Consider the following 15672-nt stretch of genomic DNA (forward strand, 5'->3'; position numbering starts at 1 on the left):
ACCCAGTGAGTTAAAAGGAAACCTTTTGACCTGAATAATTACTTTCTCTGCAGATCCACAGTAGTATCTGTTTTGATCAATCACGATATTCTAGCCTCTGGAGACACATTAAAAACTGCACAGTTGTCGACACAGATATAATAGACTCACATATTTCCTTCTCTTGTGTCTTAGCCTTTTGGCCCAGTGAAGGTTTGTCTGAGGCAGATGGTAGAGTCCTGTCGCACTAAAACCACCCCCAGGTGCTTGGATTGTAGTTTGCGATGAGTGGGTAGGGGCTGAAGTTTCATTGGGCCTGCGCCAATGCTTTAAGTATCACTTTTAAATTCCATAATTCCTTCTTTAATAGAAATCATGGTCATAGGGCAGTGGAAGTCCTCGACCTTTTGCAGCTGTGATAATAATTTGGGAAATGGGTCTTTTCTCCTGCAGCTCCTGTCACAGTCTTCTCTGTGAAGTTTGCGCAGGGATTGGCTTTTTCCTCACTAGGAGCTGCCACTGTTTGTTGTAAATCCCACTTTTACGGGAACTTTGCAGCCTTCTGGCAATATGCTTACACTGACCTGGACTTTGAGTTAATAATCATCTTTATTAAACTGTATCGGCCAAATGCTGATGTCAATGTCCGGCTATTTTTAATTTCTTGTCTTTTATAAAATACTTCTTATGTATGATCGTGTATCTAGATCATTTATCTCTAGAATGGCTTTTGGTTGAAGTGTTTACCACTTAACTAATCAAACTTCAAATATTGGATATTTGAAATACATGGATTTGCCTAGTTTTGGACATAACCTACTGCAGAACAAGGAACACACTTTGAACATGGAAAAGCTGAGCTGTTAATCCTTCATTTGACAGTTTAGGTTGTTTGGATGGATGGCAACCAAGAGCTGTACTTTGAAAATCTGATGTTTCGTTTTGTTTATATCTCTCTTCCTCTGTTAAGTGCTTTGTGGTGATCTGTTCCATAAGAGCTTGAGGCCAAAGACCCAATATAGACACTCGTTGAGGAAGATAACACCCATTATTTGTAAACGACAGAACAAATTGCCTGACGCGCTAGTAATGGTGCTTAAAGGCAGAACAGCCAGCTTCTGGAGGAGGAATATCCTCTTATTCTGGTTCTTTCTAATTGACTTGGGTGGATCTAGTGAGATGACCTTGCTGAGAGTAATTGGTGTAAATAAGCTGATGACTGTCTCTCTTCGCGGCTAATTGAGGGATCTCTGTTACCAGCGCCCTGTTCTGTGAATGTGACGGGAGGGAAACTCTCAGGCAATTGAGCGATAAGTGCAGGGTGCCTCTCGTGAGTCCTGAAAAAGACTCCTGTGACCCCCGACCCGTGGGACGGGTGTTGTTTGTGTTCGGCATTGCCTGGCGCCCTCTGTTCTTCACTGATCCGCGCACACAGACCGTGCCGCATTGCAGGGTCGGCAGCCCTTCACAGCCGCCTTGAGAAGCCAGGCAGATCGACTTGCGCTGTATCAAGGATGAGAGCAGGTCGTGCGTCTCTCACAGCTCTGTGGTTTGAGGGTTTCGGTGTGATGTCTGCCCACTGCCTGTAAGCCACACTGATTTATGAAAGGAATAAAGCCTGGCAGTCAGTCATGAGATGTGGAACAGATACAGATACAGATAAAGATTGCTTTCACTTGCAAAAAATATCATAAAACAAATCTTTACTTTTCTTATTTATTAATCTTTGTGGTTTTGCTTAATCAAATCATCTTTAGTTCAAGTTGAATTGAAGCAGAAAGGACAGCACTGCTACGTTCTTGGTCACCGTTTGACATTAGTTGTATGCGTGTGCCCGTGGGTCTTTATCTGTTTATCGACCCTACCGCTGCTGGGAGAGAGGGGGAGGGCGGCCGATGTGACTGATATTAATTCATACTGCAGTGCAGATCCAGTCCCAGCTGTTGTTATTTCTCGGTGAAGTCCGTGAAGCTTGTGCCCTGTCTCAAAGCACTCTGTATGTTTAAGAGCTTATTCAGTGTTTGTCACACCTCCATGTAGTTCCTGAAAACTGACTTTAATTAGCCGGTGCTTTGAAGTCACAGTGCTGAGGTGCTCTGTGTCAGGAGTGAGAAAATGCTGCCCTGGGACAATAAGCAGTCTAACAGAGCGAGCGGTTTACTGTGAGAGACGCAGAGACTCGCAAACAAATCATCTTCACTGTCACCAGTATGAATCTTTAATTTTTAATTCATTCTCGCGTGCATTGCCTTAACTAACTGACACACTAACTAACTAACTGACACACCAGGGAGAAGGAAACTATTGTGCCGATCATTGGTGTGTCTTTCTGAATTGAACAGCGCCATTGACTTAGTTTCAAGCAAATATTCTATATAGATTTTACGTGACTACATGTGATTGAGAGCCTCGATGTAATCAGAATATTGGGAATTTGCCAGAATCATTAGGAGTTTGTAATTTGTAATGTTGAGCGACATTGTGCCCCGAATTGCACTGGACTAATCCTGCATTGTGTTGCGAAGCTTGGGAGACGTACTGCCCTGTAGATGGCGAATGATTAGGCTACAGGTATTTTTTCAAAATAAGCCATTGTGTAACGGGCTGTGATTTACAGCTCCTTTGGTGTCCAGTCTTATAAAAGCAGGTCAGACAAATACAGACTCACAGACATCTTGCACATTGGACGGCCTCCAGCCCTGCGCAGGAGGAGACGCGCTCCAGCGATCTTCAGGCTCTGAATGAAAAACCCCACTGTTTCGGGCTTCCTATGGATTGTGTTGCTCTTACTCTGCCGTGACACTTATTGGACACCCTTGACCACAACTTTATTATTAGTATTATTCTTTTAAAATGCCTCACACCGAGGTGGGAGTGGAAACCTGCAGAACAAACACATTTTTCAGGAGACCACTTTTATCACCAGTCGCTAATTATGATGCAGACAGGCTTCCAGACAGAGAGGTCACCCAAAGGAAATCTAGTATTGCTATCATAATATAGATTTTTCCATGGGGCTGTAGTCACTGTAATGAGTTCATGTAAAGATTAGTTTCATCTGCATTTTTGTTATTTTCCTCCTGCATATTCCCTCAGTTGCCCTGCTTGCGTTTGTGTAAGGGCCACGTTGCCATTGCCCTGCTCTCGGCCCTGTGCATTCTAGTGCGTTCAATGCCGCAACTCCCAGGGGCCACTTTTAACCCCATCCGTGTGGCGTTTGTGTCGCTGTGGATCTGTCGTCATTGAAACCGTCACACAGCAGTATTTCTGTAGCCTTTCACAGGCAGTCAGTGGGCTGATTTAGTTATTAAGAGTTATTTACAGTTAAAAATAGATATATTATTGGGTGATTTCATACACTCTTGGTTATAATTACCAAACCGTAATCACAGTTAGCAGGATTAGCGATTAGCGTCTGAAAGACCTGCCCCAGACCCAGACATGTCCAAAGGTCCATCAACTTGCATTACATAGCTGTAAAAGTGAAACCATTTTAGGAAAATACTGCAGTTGTTGAGCCCAGCGTTCCTATACAACAAGAACAACATCTGCTGTCCCATTTTCTCATAAATGTTTTTTTATTCTTGTTTTTCACAAACCAAACCAGTTCTGGTTCATCCACTGCCCTTAGAGCTGTGCTGTCCGAGAGCAGCCCCGGCTCCACCCCACTGATGAGACTCGGACCAGCGATCAGGTTACCGGGCCGTGGCGTCTGGTTTGCCGCTGCTCTTACCATTTGCCTTCCTTCCCACGGGAGCTTCAGCCCGGCATCCGTTTCTGTCCCACACTAACAACCACTAACTCCTTATGGATTTTTAAAAAAGAGCTTTTCCTTTTAGTGAAATTATTCTCATTCAGCAGTCTTTGAGCCTGCTGAGCACTGGGGAATTATTCAGCGCTTCTCATTAAAAGATAGATGAGCTTGGCAGCCCGTAATTGCTTGGTGTTTGGGCCTTAGCCAATAGGTACTTACTATTACAGAGACGGACACTTGGGTGCGCTACAAGGGTAATATATGGTATTGAAGTGTCCGTGCGATTGTGCCATGCTGTATAATGACACAGTGGGGTTCGCAGCATGTCAATTCCCCGAAATTAGCTTCAATATAGAAATGCACATTTTAATAGCAACACTATGGTGCGTTTCTCGCAGAGAAATGGCACAAAAGCAGAGCTGAGCAAAAGCATGGAGAGACAGTGGACCACAGGAATGCTGCTCTAAGGTTTATATCAAATTACTGGGGTGAAAAAACATATAATCTTTAATGTGAATTTGTAAATTGTTATAGTTCTTTATTTCATATTCAAGCATGTTTAATTGCTTCATTAAGGAACGTGTGCACCGGTGTTGACTCCAATCAGATCTGTGTATCGGGGCTCGTAGGAACCACTGGGAACAGTCCTGCAGCTGGATTACTGACAAAAGCACAGCATCCCATTAATGATGCGCTGCCCGATGGACCCAGTGGGTCGAACATCCTGCACAGAGCACTGAACTCATTTCTCTCACTGAATAAGAGCTGATTAGAGGGGAGGATGGTGTGTATAAAGCTTTGCTGATCGCTCTGGCCATCCACAGTGGAAAGAGTTAGACAAACAGGTTAGGAAAACCAGCTACCCACGAGGGACAGAACCAGATATATAACATGGATAGAAACCGAGTAGAACTGTGGTAAAGAATTGCTGAGGCGTCTGAGAGGGGGTTGGGGGGTAACTTGATATGTTCTACAGCATAAGTCCAAAAGCAGCCTGCTCAGCAAAACATCAAAATATAATAAAGCCACACAGTCCATTAACGTCACACAGGCAGAGCGATGTGCGGGAATTCATTACTGTGTGTCAGGACACTTCAGTGAGGACAGGACTGCCAGGTCGCCCTCCACCCAGTGAGCGATCAATCCGGCACAAAGACAGGGCTACAGTAAATGATGCCATTAGCGAATGAACAGCAGATGGCCGTCCACCGCGTATGGATTTATTCCCCTGGATGCAGAAGCAGGTTGCACAGGGACAAGGGGACCCAAATAGCAATTTACAGCAGGATCACTGGTCGGGTTAAAGGGAGAAAAACAAAACTCTTTTGTGCTGAAAAGGGACCCCTTTCCTGTCGGACGCACGCTGCTTGTGAAATGGGGGAAATGAAAGACTCTCCCAGTAAATGTTCCTGCTGAAATGGATTTTCATTGTCTGCCGCTTTGAAAGTTCGTAAGTGCATCGTAATTGCCTTGGGCCCTTCTTACAGACTTTTTTATTTATTTAAATCCAATTTTATGTGGCTATTTAAAGATGGGTTTGTCATTTAGAGTCTGAATGTCATTCTGTTGGAAACGCACTCATCAATCAATCGTTTATTCTGAGCCCGACGAGTCCCAGAGGGCCGAGTGTCACACAGTGCAGGGTGGCAACTCGAGTGCTTTCACATTATACTGGAAAGCAATAATTGTATTTTTCTTTTAACGATGTGTGAACACCGTGACAGGTTTCTTTCATATGTTGAGCTTCTTGAATGAGCAAAATTATAATATTTTACAGATATTAAAATTTATTCACACTCCTTTAACACCTTTTTCAAATACACTCTTTAAAGGTACAAAAAAATATTAATTGCTATGAAATGATTAGTTGTTATGCAAATAAGAACATAAGAACATAAGAGAGTGTCCAATCGAGAGGAGGCCATCCACCCCATCGTGCTCGTTTGGTGTCCATTAATAACTAAGTGATCAAGGATCCTATCCAGTCTGTTTTTGAATGTTCCCAAATTGTCTCTTCAGCCACATCGCTGGGGAGTTTGTTCAGATTGTGACGCCTCTCTGTGTGAAGAAGTGTCTCCTGTTTTCTGTCTTGAATGCCTTGAAGCCCAGTTTCCATTTGTGTCTCCGGGTGCGTGTGTCCCTACTGATGAGCCACCTGCAATAATTAACTTGAGGTTTCAGTGGCTGTGATCTTTGCACATCCCTAAAGCTACCCCAAGAAACATACAACACAATATGCAATGCATTATAAATACAATATGCATTTATTTGTGTGGTATAAGGTATACAGTTCTTGACACTGATTAAGTTTGTGTTTGTTCTCAGACCACAGCCCTGTTTCTGTCCTGTCTTCAGTCATCCCTCCGTGACACTTTCCCTGTCCTGAGTGTTTGATCACAAGCTGAAGGCAAGAGAAAGCATGAATTTCTTACATCCTTGGTTAAAAAAATAAAGGATTGTTATTCTGAAGTGAAACCACTGCAAAGATCATTAAACTCCTGATTATAAAAAGCCCAGCCTGACTTTGTAAAGGCCTCTGATTGTTGTGGTGAAGAGAATATAATTAAAGTCCAATTAAAACCTTTCCTACCCAGAATAAACATTCTTGATTTCTGCTGTTTCGTAACACAAGGACCTACATGGACATATAAATCTGATGGCAGGTTTAAGAGCCAACTTTCATCCGTCTGCAAATATACTTCCTGATTCCTTCCGGTTTTGTTTAAAAAATTCATTGGACTCATTTAATTTTTAATGGAATAAAACTGAGTAGCTTGCTAAAAATACAAATCTCCCCCGAGGACAGGCAGAGCTCTGCTCCTCCGACTGGCTCGTGTACACTTAATGGAAATCGAGGATCGGACGAGGGGTTAATTAGCAGCCACGCCTCTGCATTAGCAGTAAATGAGAAGATTGAATATCCTCAATTCGTGGACAAAATGAAATCGTCTTCTCCAAGTTCGCCATGACCACTCCGCTGTGCGGTGGCAAGCCATCCTGTTGTCGATCTGTACTTTCCTTTTTGTATGTGTGTGTATTTGTGTTTGTGTGTGTGTATGTGGTGTGTGGGGGGAGGGTTGAAGAAAATGCATCTCATTAGATCAGGCTGTACACTTCAACTCATTCATCTCAATATTAGCGTTTCCTGGGGAACAGCTGCAGAAATACAGTCGTGAGGATCTGGGAATTTGCAGATAATTGAGGCACATCCCCTGGGGTCGGCCTGCAGGACTGAACATCTCATTATTGAGCTCCTATAGGGGCACATTGCCGCCTTTCCATCGCCATTTTGACTCCTGTGTTGTCTTCTGATTTATTTACTGGCAGATTCCCTAATCAGCTTACACAATAAGCAATTTAAACATTACAAAAGTGTGGTAATACAATCAATGCAAAATTACATATACTTATTGTATATTTCTATATATATACACATACGAACATAAAGTGTGCAGTCGAGAGGAGCCCATTCCCCCCATCGTGCTCGTTTGGTGTCCATTAATAACTAAGTGATCAAGGATCCTATCCAGTCTGTTTTTGAATGTTCCCAAATTGTCTCTTCAGCCACATCGCTGGGGAGTTTGTTCAGATTGTGACGCCTCTCTGTGTGAAGAAGTGTCTCCTGTTTTCTGTCTTGAATGCCTTGAAGCCCAATTTCCATTTGTGTCCTATACTATCCTTTGACAGTGAGGTAACAAGTGCAGACATAATATAGGGAAGTCCTAGGTATGAGCTAAAGGTGGCGGGCAAAGGAGCAATCCCAGTAAACAACAGGAGATCTAACAATGTCTATGTAAGCACTGAGTCTTTGAGTCTCAACAGTCTGGTGGTGACCTGGGTTTATGAACGGATCCTATTTCCCTTGTTATACCACACACATCGTGTTATCCTGTCGCTTGGTCTCCCTGCCGTATTTCTCTCCTGTTTACAGCTCCTTCCTCAGCACACTTGCCCCTGCAGGGGTGAATAATTAGGCTACAGGGGTGTTACAGTGAGGGGACGGGGAGCCACACCTGGCAGGCAGGGTGATAGGAGGGCTGTACGGCACACAGCATGGCCCCTTCTTCACCAGGAGGGCGAGGGCGAGTGGGGGGGTGTCTGCCCGTCACAATGATTGGGTCACTCACCCTAATCAGACCAGGCAGTGTTTTGGTCCAGGAGATGCTATTCCCTGTGCCATCGCAGGCTGTGTCACCCTGTGGAGCACCCGCCCGTGTCCCACTGGCCCAGTCATCTGGCATCCGTTTCGACGTGCAGAAGAACAGAACAGATGAGGGATGATTAGGATTCTCATTTTCAACACAAAAAGTTAACGCGTCTTGTCAGTGGAACTGTGAAGGAGAGGTCAGGAGAGAACAATGGCAACAACAACAACAGCCAGGGAAAAGCCCGGCGCAGTCTGAGTTTCTCCAGGGGTGGTGCGTGTCTGCCAGGGCCCGGCAGCAGGAGGATGCCGCAGCTGAGCAGCAGACGAGCCGAGGACCGACAGCCTGGCAGACGGACACCGTGGAGGCAGGGAGACTCGGGACAGCCGGTGGTCAGGGGGCTGGTCTCGGGCAGCGCCAGCAGCACTGTGACGTGCGGAGGTCGTCTCCATCCGCTTGAGATTCGAGACTCGAACAGCATGGACAGACAGAGCCCAGAGCCACACGCTCACCGCAGCGCCACCGTCTGCCTGTCCGCCGAGCGGGGCTGTCCTCAGTCGGCCCGGGTGACGGAAGAAGGGAAGACAGCTATAAAAGTCAAGTTGGCATCATCGCTGTGACTCGCTGTGTTTGTTGCAGAGTTGAGGGAGAGATTAAAATAGACCAAGAATAGACCTCAGTTCTCAAACACACAGGGCTGCTTTATTCATGTGGAAGATTAAGATTATAATAATGATTAAATTACTTCCAGGTGCATCTGATCACTTTATTGATTTAAGTAGTGACTGGAATTTAGAGCATGCTACCATTTTGTTTTTTATTTAAAGGAGTAACTAATCTCAAGTCAGTACATCTTGGGCTCAATGCTTTGAGTACCTCACACTTTCAGCTCCATCTTCACTGACTGTTTCAACAAACTAGCACTGGACCAGGAAGCCCTGAACTGTGATCTTGTGTCTCTAATAAATGGTGAAATGAGAGGAAGAAATAGGAATGTGCCGTGAAACAGGATTTCTGTGGTGAAACCAAACCCGAGCCCTTTGCTGTTCCTACAAACATAAAATATCAACAGCCTTACCGTCTTCCATCAGACACTCCCTAATTCGCTTACAAAGGTCCCCAGGGAATGGCGAGGCTCAGTTTTAATGATTATAATGACAGAGGAGCAGAACACCTCCGCATTAATCGCAGGTTATTAAATCCGACCGGCAGAAACTCCCCGCCTCCTCAGAATGAAATCAAAGATTAGAAAACTGCTTGGTAATCAGAACAGCCTTCTCCAAGATGGTTTCAGTGCAGAGAAATCATGCTTTGGTTATGTTGAAATACCCTCTTGCCATTGTTGTTTTGTTTGATTAGGAGGTGCAGACGATTAAAGAAAGTCCCATGATGCATCATTCCCGAAACCACGGATGATCAGGACCAATCTGTATTCTTTAAAGGTTCATGTCAACATTGCCTGGAGCTTCAGGATCAGAGCTGCTAATTCCCCAGGACAAGGACAGGACCATTCAGATACCCACTAGTGCCTCTGTTACAACAAACCCACTTAAGAACGACTCGTGCAAAACCATTATCAACCTGTCCACACCTTTTATCTATTAATCTATCTGCCTTCATTTCCATAAGAGCTCCAGTATAGGCCTCTCTGAATCAGCACATGCATTGGAGCGGGGAAATTTAATTAGGGTCCATTAAGTGAATAATTAGTGCAATTAACTGATTGAGAGGCCAGGTGCATTGAAGACCGGGTGGTGTGGCGCTGGAGGAGTGGAATTAAGAGCACTAGCTTCTGGTGACGTCCAATCCGTTATGCTGCATCGATCGAGCTCCCGACAAGATCAGGGTCGGCACCCCATAAATCAGCCCGACAGGCGAGGACTGCGGAGACAGAGATGTCCCGGGGGGCAGGGGCTGATGAGGTTAAAACTCCAGATTATCAGAATCTAATGAAAAGCTGGAACTCGATTCAGGACAATTGACATCCTGCCGCAGCTCACCTGTGCATTAGCTGGAAATGAACGCCCCTGCTTCCCAAGACGGCCGTCCCGTGGCGCGCAACAATAGGAGTTCAGTATCTGATTATGTTCCTGGTGAAATGGAGAGTGGAAAGATAACGTCAGCATTGACAGGCACACACAAATAATACATTTCAAAGCAGCTGGGCTATTGAATGAAATAATAATGTAGGAATTGCAGATGAATCATTTAGATCATTTTCTAGTCTACTTCAGTTTAAAGAAGCTCAACAAATGCCACCTATATGTATCTCCGAAAGATGGGTGTCTCTGTAGACCCTTCAGTCTTTGTGTGGTTCAGATTGGACTCACGCCTTTTCAGCATCACAATGATTGCTTATTCAAGAGGGTTTTTGAAAGTAGTTAATTTCTTCCAGCCCAGCCAGAGACAGTGATTGTATTCATTGAAAGAACTGATTTAATACCAGGACTATTACCTGTGCGGTGCCGCGCTTTGAATGGGAATCCCAAGATGAAGCACAAAACAGGGAAGTGATTTGATTTTTTTTCTCTGTCATTTTAAACCCAGGTGAGGATTTGCTCCTCCATTGTTGAGGCACACGTCTCAGAAGAAGGACAACAAAAAAGGTTTCAGGAATAGCTGTGTATAGGGTTGAAAGCAAAGTGCTCTCCTTTGAGAATAATGAATAAATAATGATCAAACCCACATTCTTTGCAGGCCTGGTTGTACTATGTTACCCACGCTACATTATACACAATTCCCCTTTGTACAGTAGTAGGGAAGCTCATAAATACCTCTGACGGCAAGAGTGCCAGACGGAGCTATTTGTCTCAGATGAGGCTCGGACTCTATATATTGTGCACTTCACCACAAAGTCAAACACTCACTGGAAAGTCTAGTAACACGATTATAATCCTTGACCATCTCTGTGCGTCTGCTCTGCATCTGCAGTGCTCAGCTCCTGCTGGTCCCACACTCTACTCGATGAACTACATTTGAAGGTTTTTAAGATTTCCAGGAAGTCATCCATCTGTCTGCTACCGAGGTGAAAGTGATTCAGCCATCATGACTCATGCCCCTCAGCCCGGGAATTCATCTTGCTCTCCTTCGCTTAACCTTCGCAAAGTCCTCTGTTTCCGCTCTGTGACGCGATGCCGAGATGATTACTCTGTTACCGGCCAGGATGATTCTAGGGGCCAGTGTAATAATACAGAAACCTGTAAATCTTCAGCCAGATAGGGAACTATTCTGGTAAAGTACACCTGTATGTCAGAGTGCTTTGACAGTTGTTATCTCTCAGACTCGAAGACAAATCGCGATGAAATGAGCAGAGCACCGTGCAACGTTTTTAAATGCAGCTGCAGGTTTCACAGGTTACCCTCGCGCTGCAGACGTCATATTGTATCTGAATAGTCTCCTGTCAGCGAAGCTGCACTCGGGACCCGTAACCGTCACTGTCAATTAGGTCACTGTGTGGCCCGTCAGCCTAAAGGACTGGAGCAGCAGCCCTCTCCTGTCTGCGATCACGTTCAATTATTGAACAGCCTTTCTAAAGTCGCCTGCTTCATGAAAGATTGATCAAGTGCGAGTGCCTCATACAGAGCGTTTCTGTTAAAGCTTGAATAATAACCCCCGCCCCGTTTCATCACCAGAGCTGTTCAGTAAACCGGCTGCACAACGGCACGGCCCCGCCGAGCCTCCTGCAGCATTCACCGGGAATTATATAATTATTTTACTCTTTGGCAATGCTTCCACAGAATAATTCCTCTTGGCCCTGAATGTCGCTGCCAAATTGGGTTTTGGAGATGAAATGAACAACACAAAGACCTACACCTATTACAGAGCCCTGATAGAGGACCTGAGGCCATCACAGAAGGTACCAGACACCAGATGCTGCATCACAGAGCACAGTCCTGCCGAGATCAGCACTATTGGACTCGCAGTATCAGGGGTTACCAGGAATGGCAGGCATGTGGATGACTTCAGCCTATAAAATAAACCTATCATGGATGACAGACTAAAATATATTTAAAGTGTTGGCCTATCCCATATATTTAAATGTACTAAAAGGGACACATTTGGGCTCATGAAAAATATGGGGATCACAGGTTTCTATTAAATACGTGTGTTCCCTGTGAGTAATGGCAACTGGGCGGCTCTATCAGGCAGCAGGGGATTGGGTTTCCACATCAGGTTTAATATACATCCCTCTCCACAGCGCAGACTGCTGAGCGGCCAGTTTTCACAGACCAGCTGACACGAAAAACAGGGTTTACTGCCTCTGCTGCTGTCTGCAGTGGTTCTTCAAAGGGCAGGTTTGCAGGGAATCACTACAGAAAGAGACGGTTGTCTTTACAGCTGCAAAACCTTTGTGTTGGAGATTTCGTTGTCTTCTGCATTTACAAAAAGAAAGAGAATGAGCTGATATCTATGATTTCCACAGTCACTAGTGCTGCTGCTTGATGTTTGTAACAATATTCACAGCTAAGGGATGCAAATATTAAAAAACACCTCTGGAAAAAATTAAGAGACCCCTTAACATTGATTAACATCTTAATTTTTTCCAGAGCTGTATATGGGATTTGTTAATCTGTAATCCATATATTTATTGAAAATTGAAGGTTGAAAATATATGCAGAGGTTAAATTCTACAATATATTTTCAATTTATAAAATATATATATATATCAATTGCAGATAAATATATTTCAGATATATACCATGTATGAGAAATATCACACATTTCTACCCAATATTAAACATTTACATGTGTTCCATAAGAGATTACAATTCACTCAGCCTGATTTTGCTCTTTCTCTGCTGTTCCAGGTCAGAAGATCCTTCACCACAAGAGTAATGTTCTGGAGACAGTGGTTCTCATCAACCCCTCGGACGAGGCTGTCAGCACTGAGGTGAGGACCGGTTCTGAGCCCGAGGCGGGTCTTAATCCGCTTGGTGCACCGAGCCGTTTCAGGATTTGTTTGCCTGGCCAGAACAGCTGCATCAAAAGAGCCAGTTCCTCGGGCAACAGAGGAATATAAATCATATACAGTATGATAATTGTGTTCTCTCTTGGATTCGTGAGTAGAATATATAACCAATTAGTCTCAGAGCAGGTGGTTCTCATATACAAGACACAGTTTAACTGCAGTGCTTCTTGTTTAAAATCCCAAACTGACACAATTACTTGGAAAAAAAATTAGGTGCCTCAGAAAACAGCAATTAAGACAATCACCAACAGCCATTAAAAGCAGTGTGACTGGATGTTTACAGCTTTCTGTAAGATAGTGTTGTGTTTTCCTATTTCTGGGGGAGGCACAGCTCCTACCATATTAACATGCTGAGCTGGGAGATGTGCTGTATGGATTGTGCATAACTAATAGTATCCGCATAACTACAGTGTTTTGTATGGATCTGGATTTGAGTCCAGATTTAACATACAGGAAACAGTAAATCATGCCTCTTTTTCTACAAAATATCCTTCCATGAATTGAGGATGGGCTGATGTTTCCAGTGTACAGCTTCCATAAAATAAGTAATTAAAGATTTTAGAAAACAGGAACATCAGAAAGCCTATAAATGCATCCGTCAAGTTCATTTGGTTGCATTGTTAATAATTAATGAACTCAAGGGTGTTGTCCAACTGATTCTACAAGGGTTTGAAATCTTGAATGTACTAGTAGGTACCCAGAAGGTACTGATATATCAAGGCATTATTCTGAAAGACCGAACCCTACCGGCGGTCTGTAAATGTCTTGGTCGGGACACAGGGCCGTGGTGCTCGATTGCCCTGCCCTGGCTGTGGATTCGGTGGATAGAGAGATAGAGTTAGTTAGGGTAACCAAACGATCTCAATAAGTGAAATGACCTGATCCCTAAAATCCGAACGGGCAGAGCAGCTACACAAGGTCAGAGACGCGGCCCGGGTCTGCGGAGGTGCACTGTGTGTGAATAACGCAGCACCGCAGGGAGACGCAGGCGCTGGCATGCAGCCCGGGATGGGGGGGCAGCTAATTCTCTAATGGATTTAATACAATTGAAATTGATGAGATTTGTGTGAGTCACATCAGGCAGATGACTTTGTCTATCAGCGCACTGCAGCTAAACATAGACTGACAGGACTGGGCTCTGTGACACTGAATTGGCTCTTCTGGGCGCTGGATAATCGGGGGCCGGCCGGCTGTCGCCCCCCCTGCGCGGCTGTGCAGAATGTGTCGACGAAGCTGGGGAGCGGCTTATGTAACGAGGTGAACTGGAGGTGAAAACCTTCGCTGGGACGGTGCTGTAATACACCTGCTGTTATTCAAGTGCAATAAAACTGCATCCGAGAAATAAAGTTCTAACTAAAGGTATAATTTTGCAAAATTATATTATTAAATTAAACTTTCAAGAAGTGCAAGCAGTTGTAGGTATAAGTTATCATTCCTGGTCTTGTGATAAAATGCTCTAGGTACTCATCAATGTGTGTGTTGTGTGTGCTGTGATATTATGAGACTGTGTCTAATGCTGACGGGGGTCTCGGGTGGGTGGTGGTCCCCTCGTGGGGCGCTGGACAGCCGTACACACTGCTGACCTTGCCTGCGTGTAGCATCGCTGACAGGAAGACTGACTGCTTTCATTTCATCGACACACGCTAGGGCTGCATGTTCAGAAAGTCTTGCTCTGTACTAAATAGACGTGGCAATATTCAGCTCATGCTGGTGTTCAGTAGACTTTGAGGACACAATGCGATTCAAAAGCACACACTTTGATTATTTAAGCAGAAGATTTAGGACTTGTATCTCAACCCCCCTTGCTGATATGGCAGTGTAGCTGAAATTCATGAAGGATACAGATGCCAATTCCTGCCAAAAGCTTCCCCGAAACAGTGCCAGATGCCACACCACAATAACTGAAAAGTTTAAATTAATCTGGAAGTGATACTCTACCCTTTGAATTCTGTTCTCATCTGTAAAATATCTAAATACACTCATAATACGATGATGAATCTAATTACTGGTTTTACTTCTTGTTGCCTCCCACCTAAATTCCCACTTCCTGATCTGTCATTCAAACTGAGTTTTCCAGCCATTACATCTGCAGGCCCTTTGTTTTGGTCCCTTATTGTGTTTGTGTTGCTTCCTAATGCTAGTCATTCTTATGCAGATGCAACAAAGCACTTTGAACTACAATACCGGGTGTTTGAATGCTGTAATAGTCAATTAGGAATGAAATACACTTGTTTATCCGTGTTATTTTTCTATGTCTAGGTTCGTCTGATGATTACTGACACCGCGAGACACAAGCTGCTGGTTCTGTCGGGGCAATGCTTTGAAAACACAGGAGAGCTCATTCTTCAGTCAGGATCTTTCTCTTTTCTGAACTTCATAGACATCTTTACCGATCAGGAGGTGAGGCACTACTGCGTTTGATCATTGCATTCGTCTGCTTAATTGGTGCTTTAATGGCAAAAATAAAATCTCTCTGGGGAACTATTTGCAAAGACTTAGCAAACATTATTCAAGCTTGCTTTTTGTGACTACCATGATATCTATTACTTGATAGAGATACAAATGTTGTTCCATTTAATACATGTCATACAGAAAACATTGATAAAAATAGCTTTGCATTAGAGAGGAGTAAGTAAATAAATGTTGCTCTAGATTTTGCTGCTCTAAACTTTAAGAACCATAGATTGAAATGTATGTAGCTGAAACTGCATAGGGTATCTGCGATGTCAGAAACAAGTAATACAGGAATGTCAAATATTTTTTTGTTTTTGTACCTTTGAAACACATTTACAAACATATAATTCGATTATCAGTTTTAACGAAGA

The 15672-nt window shown here is 44.0% G+C and overlaps 1 protein-coding gene across 2 annotated transcripts in view; it reads left to right on the forward strand.

Annotated features, from left to right (window-relative positions):
* map1b (microtubule-associated protein 1B) overlaps positions 1–15672 on the forward strand; it is a 39514-nt gene that overhangs the window by 11961 nt on the left and 11881 nt on the right. Inside the window, exons 3-4 of one of the 2 annotated variants that reach the window (XM_066711649.1) lie at positions 12687–12769; positions 15107–15247. In XM_066711649.1, the coding sequence (XP_066567746.1) occupies positions 12687–12769; positions 15107–15247 (224 nt within the window). Of the gene's footprint in view, positions 1–6058; positions 6281–12686; positions 12770–15106; positions 15248–15672 lie in introns of those variants that run through there. The other variant, XM_066711650.1, reaches the window with a different exon arrangement.

This window comes from Amia ocellicauda, chromosome 8 (assembly GCF_036373705.1).
Source record: "Amia ocellicauda isolate fAmiCal2 chromosome 8, fAmiCal2.hap1, whole genome shotgun sequence".
NCBI classification, from domain to species: domain Eukaryota; kingdom Metazoa; phylum Chordata; class Actinopteri; order Amiiformes; family Amiidae; genus Amia; species Amia ocellicauda.